Here is a 9,578-nt window from a genome sequence, read left to right on the forward strand (position 1 = left end):
GAAGCCCGCGCACCACGATGAATAGTAGCCCCCGCTTGGACAACTAGTTGCTCATGCAACTAGAGAAAGCCCACGCACAGCAACAAAGACCCAACACAGCCAAAAAACAAATAAATCAATTTATTTTTTAAAAGGCATTTCAAATGATTAATCTTTAATATTAAAACCTAGTCAAAAAAAACCCCCTCAATCTAAAAATATAAGAACGCTCAGATTTCTAGCTGACGAAGCGAAAAAAAGTAATACTGAATTTACTCACTTGCTTGATACTTTATTTGGCTCCCAAAACCTGGACTTTTTGACACTGAACCATGGAAAAACACGTTCCATTTGCTAACAGAAAAACAAACAAACAAAATGTAAGCATGTGACCATTCATTTGGAAAGCACATAAAAACCAACAACTTCACACCAGCTTCTCTGTCAATATGAGGATGATTTCAGGCCACCAAGGGAAAGATCCATCCACTCTGGAACCTCACTAATCTCCTCCCAAAGAATCAGAGGAACGAATTAAACGAAAAATGATTTATACACATGACAAAGCAAAACATAGATGAGAACAAGTCTGTTCTGTTCATGTGGTAACAACCCACGGATTAAGCATCAAAGACATGAACTATTAATATCATTCACCCGAATAAAGAAGGACTTGACCATGCTGTTGGCTTTTTTAATCTCTGGCTGCCCTCCATCTGAGTTAATGGCTGCTTGAATGATCTTCACGATATCATCACTGAACTCCAACTGTATACAAAAACAAAGCATTAATTATTCATAGAACAGTGTGCTCTCAAAATCATTTCCTCCTCTCTCCTAAATCATCCAGCACAGAGATCCAATAGAAAACGGACACCTCATTTTAATACGGTGTAATTTCTCTTTAGTGGAGGCCTTTGGGATTCAGTTCATAATTAACTTGTGGCAGTCAAGACATGCCAGGCTAATAAGGTAAGAATGCAGATAAATTAGCTGTATCCTGGTAACTTACCAAACAGGGCCATGATTTTTTACTTAGACTAAAATGAATAAACAAATGAATAGCAAACACGGACCGTGAGATAACAGATGATCATTTCCTACACTTCCTTAAAATCATAAAATTAAAAGGCACCTATCCAGAAATGAACATCCATTATAAAAAGACATATTATTCAGATGTGATCTCAAAAGGGGCAAACCAATTAATTGCACATTAGTAATTTTCCATAAACAGTTTTAATATAAAAATAATTTTAATATAAAAATACTTTTTGAAGAACTCAGGTGAAAGCCAAATAAAAAGACACTACCTCCCCTATCATAACCCATCTTCCAAAATACAGAACTAAAATAACTCACATATTTTTAGGTATTTAAAACCACATGACATTTCTAAATACAATACAAACCATCTTTTAATGCTAACACCCAGCCTCATCCCCCAAAAGACCCAAGGAAGCTAAACCGGAGCCGGAAATTTGGGTAGTTTGCTGTATAGACATACCACAGATGTGTAGTTCCCTTGGTCCATTTTCCTCTTGACTCCTTCCAGATCTAAAGGCTGTTGATCTTCCTGTTTGCTGACCTCAGTAAGCACTGGTGGATCAGGCCCTTCTGGGGAGCTGCGGGAAGGTATACTCTCCTCTGTCTCAGGATTTAAGTCTGGAGGTTTGGCAGCCTGTCGTCAGGAAAGATATGTTCCTTTTATCTAACACTGAAAATGAGGCACCTATGTAGATTCTACTAAAATGAATAAAGATGGTACTGAATGATGCATATTATAAAGCCTAAAGAACTTGAAAATAATCAGAGATTTCTCAAATACTAGAAAAGGAAAGTTAAAACAAGCTGGCTATCTAATAGCTTGGCTAGGCTCACTGAGGAGCTTTGCTTGATAACTCCCAACCTAGTATGAAGAAACAGAAACTGTCCAATTCCTTTTGAGTAAGACACAGATACAGCTAATTTTCCTATTCAAAAAACAGACTCTGTTAAAAGATAGAGCAGCAGCCTAGCTCTGAGTTAAAGCTATCCATGTGGTTCTTCCAACATTATACCTGTGTTCCCAATGACTACTTTACGTATATAGTTCATGACTTAAACGGACAAGAAGCAGTGATTTTCAAATCGCGTCCTGGGGAGCCCTGGAACTTTCCTGGAGCCGAAGGGTCTCTGGCCCCACTACCACCCTCGCAGATCAGGCCACCATCCTGCTCCCTCTTGCCTCGAGCACCACCACTGCCTCCTAACCACGGCTCCTGCCTGTAGGCTCAGTCCTCTCCAATCCTTCCTCTCACTCCAGTCAGAATCTTTTTTTTTTTTTTTTTTCCCTAAGAAGCAACTCTGATCAGGTTACTCTTTTGGGTGAAGTCCTTCATTGGGCTCCCCATGGCCTTCAGAATACAAAGTCCAAATTTCATATTACAACAGCAAGACCTTTGAAAGAGATATGGCCCCTTCCTTCTTCTTACCCCAGAGAAGGGTTTTACTCTTGGTGCTAAAAATTTTCTTAATAGCCTAAGGCCAAAACAAGGAACTCTACAAAACGAAATAAAGAGTGAGGCAAAAGAAAATAAACTGAAAAGCATACGCACACAAAAACGCACACATTCCACGACTAGGCAAAACCCACCATTCGGAATACAAAATGAGACGTGGGCCTACCTGTCGGTAGCGTAGCAAGTGGCTGGTGGTCCGAGAGTTCAACAAGGCTGTCAGTACTTGCTTCAGAGAGATCTGGAGCTCTTTTTCAAGGGCCAGTCGCCACTCCGCAGGGTGCCGCTCAGTACAGTTCACACAAGTGTAGGCCACACTTTCCGGAAGATTAGACAGAATCTCATACATCTCATCTGGGAAAACAAAAACCTACAATGATGAGGTGCTCTGAAGAGTGGGAGACAGGGAAAAGAGAAAGCTATTCCACTGAACTTAATATCAAGCTGCACGTTAGAACAGTATTAAGACTCTCACACCCCTGAAGAACTCATATGTATTGATCTCGGAAGGGACGTCATTAACACTAACTCAGGATTTAGTCACTGGAGAATCAATAGGTTATGGTATCCACAAAGGACAGCAAATAAATATCTTAAAGTATGTGTTCAAGATAAATGAGCACAAATTTAACACAATGTTATTTTAGAGACTAAAAAATAAATTTAAAAAGACTTCAAGTAACAACACTACCAGAATTTTATGTTTATAGTACTTTGGGGGCTGTAAATGCAGCTGTACCAAGAAAGAAGGAAACTGTAATAAAAAGACTCCAACCTTCTGTACCTGAAAGATTCTCACATTTGGAATGGACCCATCGATCACATTTCCCACACTGCATCATCTTACTCTCGTAGTCATCATCATCATAACACTTATCACAGAGAGGGCAGAAGTTTCCTGAAAGCAAAGCAAAGTTTTCAGCAGAGCTTTGGTTCACATACCAACGCCTCTAAAGCCCTTGACTCACATATGCCAACGTGATGTAAAATGCCAGCCACTGTATTCTGCTTCTGAAACTGCTTACAAATGCCAGCATGCATCTACCATGGAATGTTTACACATCTGTAAAGTGTCAAGATTATTCTGAGCTCTCAGAATATGCCACTAGTTCTCTTCTTTAGACCCATTTTTAAAGGTCATGAGGTAGATTTTATAGATAACGTAATAGAAAAAGAATGGAAGAGAGAACTTTCTCTCTTAAACATTCCAAAGAAATGTTTACATTTTTAAAAAAGAGGAGAGGGTAATGGGAGTAAAAAAACAGTTAATTTACACTTTTCCCTTATTCCTAGTGCTTTTACATTAAGAGCTTAGAGCAGTGCTTCCTAAAATTCGGAAAAATATACACCCTTCATCAATTTGTTTTATCCATGTATCACCTCTTATTATTTTTTACTTAATAGACTTAACATTGATTTGCTTATTTTAAATAAGTTCAATAGTGAACTTTATATCATTATTATCCTAAGTCAGTTTAATGTATTGGCTATAATTTTTTTCTAGCACAACTATTAAGATAAAATCTTTGACTCAGTACCACCTAAAATCATTTCTGAAACAATCAAATGGATATATACCTCACTTTGGGAAATACTGATTTAGAGCATTTCTTTGTGGTGAGTTACTATAAAAAGTCTCCTTGATTCAACCCCCCAAAGATAACAAAACCTTTCTAGTTGCTCTAAGTCTCTGTGTAAGGAAAAGAGCAAGACCAGAAACTTAGGAAATCTGTCTAAATGGCATCCTTGACAAGAATGGTAAGATCTTTTCATTCCACTGCAGTGTCCAGTTCACCTCCCAAACACTAAGTACAACCTCTAAAAGTTGACAAAACTGGCTTTTCTGAGGTACCTTTAGCAAAGAGTTTGGCACAATCATGGCAGAGTGAGAAATCGTGAGACCACTGTGCATCCCACCCTTTGCCGGGAGTCGTGGATCCACAGCTCTTGCAGCGAACACACTTGGTACAGATCTGGAAGAGATGAAAGAAATTCAATAGGAACTTCTTATTTTTAATATCTCTTCTTATTTAAGAAGGTCTCAAATGCAATCCATTTCTAGAGTTGACTTCTCTACTGGGACGGCTTTTCTTCCTCAAGCAGGATAGTCCTCTTACAATTTGTGCACGCCTAACAGTCCCATGACAATTCTCTCTGAAACTGCCCATTGTGTGAGAAACTCACCCAAACTTTCTTTTTCTTTGTGGGTTTGGTGGGGTAATTTGGTCCCAGGCACTCAGGGTGATAGCTGTTTCGGCACTTATTACACTCCAGCAGCTGCTGTAAGAAAATAAGAAGGCAAAAAGGTGGGCATCACCTCACCTTCACTGGACACCTGTCACTTAGTACCCCATTTCATACTTATCTTCAAGTAAATACAGCACATCACTGTGACGGCTTAAATTTCCTCATAAATTATTTACTCTCAAGGCATAGGGATTTATGTCCTGCCAAAGGCACTCAGTGGTGAACATTCTGATAAAGGAGATTTGATTTATTTTGAGGATTTTATCCAATGCCACGTTTTCTGCTATACTCCCCAAATTAAATTAAAACACAACAATAGGCAATTGATTACACCCAGTTAAACAGTAAAAACAGGCTAAGCCAACAGAGGAAAAATATGCGTACGAAATCCTAGATTAAAAGGCCGAAGTGGAGATACAGAGTAATACTGTAAGTGGCCCCATTACTCAGCGTCGTACCTTGGTGGCCTGGTGCTGCCTTCCACAAACATGACAGAACTTGCAGCGCCGACAACACCAGTTTTCCAGCTGGTCCTCCAGAGGGCGCTCATGCTCCTCCAAACAAAACTTGTGGAAGGGCTCACAACAGACTTGGCAATACACAAACTAGGGTAAGACGGCAACACAGAGGCGGTCAAATAGCACGTAGAAATATCAACCAAATCCTACCTGCTTACTTTGAGCTTTAGAAGTAGTGGTATACATGCTGTATTCAACATGTTCACTAAGCAATGACTATGTTAAAAAAGGAGACTACTGGGGAGTTTCAGGGGACCAGAGTAGTAATAATAGTAGAATTATAAAGTAACTAAATAGATACAATCTAAGATTTAATAGAATGTGCTAAGTGCCATAAAAGAGGTATCAACAAAGAGCTAAGGCAATGTAAAAGAGTGGGGTAAGGGGAAACAGGGATGGTTTTAAAGGCTCTCTATAATCTACTAAATGACTAAGCTCTGGTTTGTCCTTCCCATCTCTAATTTTAGAAATAAGTTATTTTCATACTGATAAAGAGATTTTCAGAAATTCAAATGAGTGTGACTCATAATTTTCCTCTGCCATAAAAGAATCAGTGGGACAACTGGTCAAAACTAAATGAAGTCTACTTAAATAATTGTAATATACCAACATTAATTTCCTGATTTTGATAATTATATTGTGGTTATATAAGAGGATGTCCTTGCTTTTAGGAAATACACAGTATAAAATTTAGAGGTAAAAGGGCGTATGTCTGCAACTTGCTCTCAAATTTTAAGAAAAAAAAGTCTACATATAAAATGTGTACATATTTTCTTATTTTGTACAATACAAATACAAAGAGAAAAGGATAAAGCAAATTAAAAATATTAATGTTAAAGCAATTTTACTCCAATAAAAAAAAATATTGGGCTTCCCTGGTGGCGCAGTGGTTGAGAGTCCACCTGCCAATGCAGGGGACACGGGTTCGTGCCCCGGTTCAGGAAGATCCCACATGCCGCGGAGCGGCTGGGCCCGTGAGCCATGGCCACTGAGCCTGCGCGTCCGGAGCCTGTGCTCCGCAATGGGAGAGGCCACAACAATGAGAGACCCGCGTACGCAAAAAAAAAAAAACCAATCCAGAAATGGGCAGAAGACCTAAATAGACATTTCTCCAAAGAAGATATACAGATTGAATTCTTTGTACCACTCTTATAGCTTTTCTGTAAATCTGAAATCATGTCAACATAAAAAGTTTTAAAATTTTTGAATGGAGGGAAAATTCATCAAGCACTGGTTATGCTTTAAAGGAGTGCAATGTAGGCAGTGGGCTATTCATTTTCTAATTTCAGTTTCTAGGAATCCTGTGGGATTGCTGTCACAGCTACACAATTTAAATTAGAGCAATTATACTCTGGGGAAAAAAAAAACCTGTTTTCACACAGAAGTTGAAGTACTGGTGTTAGGAAAATAATTTATTCCTCTGGGTAATGTGTACGGATTTAACGAGAGTTAAGATTATTTAGGAAAAGAGGTACAGTAGACCCCTAGCACTTATATAGACTGAACAGTCTCAGTTTCAACGCTATCTAAAGCAACTTCAGCACTTAGAACAAATATTGTTCGTAACAGGCACTAAGAAAATATTTCCTTAATGAATACCAGGCAATAATTTTGCTAATGTGTAATTTATTTTTTAATGCCTTTATTTTATTTTATTAAGTGTCTGAATCACTAAATTTAAAAAAAATATATTGCTGAACGTTTACAATGACAATTTTGCATTTCTCCATATACTTTATCATATAATGATGTCATATATTTTCTAAATTTCTTAAATCTATATTTAAGATACAACCATATAATAAGAACCCCAAGGAAAACAAAACTTACACCTCAAAATTATTGTTCATCCCACTACTATTTAAGCTGCTAATTTTTGCCCATTAAAACTCCCTTTTCTTCGCATATTTAAAAATCCACATACTGGTATCATTTTCACTTTAAAAGTCACTCTTTAATATATAACTTTCAGCATACGGTTATTTGTGAATATAATTTTGCAGAAAAATTACTTTATGTCTGATAGTTTACTTTTAAAATTATTTAGAAATCTTAAAGATGTCGAAGAAAAATAGCATATCGGATTATATAATCTGCATACATAAAGGATTTGCATTGAACTAAATCACAGAGGCAGTTTTGGTGAATTCTTATTCAATATTGTCTGCACTTGCTAATGCGTAATTTAAAATAGCAAGTGGGCAGGACTGAATGTCTTAGTGAGTCTCAATGATTGCTCAACATCTGGATTACAACTTGGCTTTGGGTTTTCTTTATGACCTTAGAATACATATGTGACAAATAATAACCTAAGGAGGTATTCAGGAATTGAGAACTGTATGAATGACAAATTACTGCTTCCTAGTTAAAACTGTGCTACCTGTTTTCCCCCTTATGGTAAAGGTGGCACATACTCACTGCAAAAAAAACTCAAAAAGATAAAGAAAAAACAAAAAGTCAACCACAATCCAACTACACTCTTAAGATTTTGGTGTAAATCCTTCAGAATTCTTTCTACATATATATTTCAAAAACATTTTTCCAAACCAAAATGGGATCATGTTTTTTACATACTATTTTGTGACCTGCTCTTTTAAGTCAGTGATGTGTGTCATGGACAACTTTCCATGTCAATATGAATCTATATTATCATCTTTAGGACTTCATATGTGCCATTATATGCATGTCCTATAATTATTTTAACCGAAGTACCAGCCCCTTACTGATGACTTTTTGGGTTGTCTCCAATTTTTTATTATCATAAATACTGAAATAAACCCTTCTGTGTATTATATATATACAAATATTTATACATATAGAAGGGTTTATTATATACCTACATGTATACAAACATACATACACATATAATTTATCTAATTATACCCTCAAGATAAATGCCTGGAGTGCAGCTGCTGGGTTAGCGGGTATACCCATTTTAAAGATAAATAGATACTTCCAAACCATCTTCTCAGAAAGACTGTAACTAATTTAGATGTCCAGAAACAGAAAGTCTCCATTTCCACTTGATCCTTTTTATCATGCTTTAATTTACAGTGTTTGGTAATCGGAAGGCTTAACGCTCCCCTCCCACCATGTTTTTACTTGTCGTTTTGTGAATTATATACTCCTGCCCTTAGACTATTTTTTTTTACTGAGTGTTTTCCTTTTTCTTATTAATTGCTAAGAGCTCTTTATAGACAAGGAAGTTTTGCTATTCAACATAAAACAACTATCAACAGCATATCTCTTTTTCTAGAAAAACATTACTTCTTCCATGTTTGGACATCTAGCAAAACATCAGAACTCTTAATAGAGTGAATTTAAGAGATGAAACTATTAAACTTTTCACACTCAATAACTGCTACTCTAAAAACAAAAAAAACTGCTACTCTAATGAAAAGCAGACTCCTTCCTGAAATTTCTAAAAAACTTGGAAGCATTTCATTTGCAGGTTTCAACAGGATATAGTGCCTGCTGTATACCAACAAAACAGAATAGAATGATTTCTTTCATCACAGCAAAATCATCTATCATTATACTATCTGGGGTACCAAAAAGCAGGATATCTTACCTCTACATGCCCACTACTGGCACAGAGAAAGCAAACCACCCTGGGTGTTATAGGAACAGAGGTCAAGATTCCTAAGCCTCCCATCTCCCACACATTTTCTGCTTCACAATCCTCCTGCGGAGAGAGAGAAAAAGATCATTTTGACCGTTTTACGACACAACGCTGCACTGAAAAAACGCTCCACTGAAAATAAGGACGAAAAGCATAAAATTAGAGGGACACCAGAATGTCGAGAATATTTCATGTCAATGAGTTCAAAATAACTGCTGCTTTAAAAATTTTAAATCTCAGACACAAACTCTTAAAAGGCTCACCTGTTAACTACAATGCAAAGATTTACTGGGATTGAATTTCCCTTAGAGTTTTGCTGATTCAAGCGATCATCATGGTTTGATAATACCTATGTGAAAGAAGCACTTCCTCAGATACTGTTCTCATCTAAAAGCACTTTACAGCTCAGGATGGGCAGGACTGGCTCTGTGCCTCTGTACTTCAGTCAGTTCACAGACTGACCTGGTAACACTGACCGGAGTTCTCACAGACCTGAACCCATCTATTAACGGCAGATCTTCATTCCTCTGCCCCACCCCCCGAATGAATTTCCTCTCTTTCAACACCTCTGGTAACAACATTTTCTTGATTTAAAGTCCACAACACTCAATATACTCCGTGGTCACTGAACACTTTTACCTTAAAGTCCACTCTGATCCTGTGAACTCCATCTGCTGGGACTTTTTGCTTTGAACTATTGCCATTGGAAAGAGT

The 9,578-nt window shown here is 37.4% G+C and overlaps 1 protein-coding gene across 1 annotated transcript in view; it reads right to left on the bottom strand.

Moving 5' to 3' along the window:
* KMT2A (lysine methyltransferase 2A) overlaps positions 1 to 9,578 on the bottom strand; it is a 72,440-nt gene that overhangs the window by 22,355 nt on the left and 40,507 nt on the right. Inside the window, 10 exon segments of the mRNA XM_007456314.1 lie at positions 260 to 333; positions 637 to 747; positions 1,487 to 1,660; positions 2,647 to 2,831; positions 3,262 to 3,375; positions 4,330 to 4,450; positions 4,662 to 4,757; positions 5,183 to 5,329; positions 8,814 to 8,927; positions 9,504 to 9,578. The exon segment at positions 9,504 to 9,578 is cut by the window's right edge and continues 9 nt beyond it. Coding sequence (XP_007456376.1) covers positions 260 to 333; positions 637 to 747; positions 1,487 to 1,660; positions 2,647 to 2,831; positions 3,262 to 3,375; positions 4,330 to 4,450; positions 4,662 to 4,757; positions 5,183 to 5,329; positions 8,814 to 8,927; positions 9,504 to 9,578 — 1,211 coding nt within the window.

The sequence above is a fragment of the Lipotes vexillifer genome, unplaced genomic scaffold (assembly GCF_000442215.2).
Source record: "Lipotes vexillifer unplaced genomic scaffold, Lipotes_vexillifer_v1.1 scaffold753, whole genome shotgun sequence".
NCBI classification, from domain to species: domain Eukaryota; kingdom Metazoa; phylum Chordata; class Mammalia; order Artiodactyla; family Lipotidae; genus Lipotes; species Lipotes vexillifer.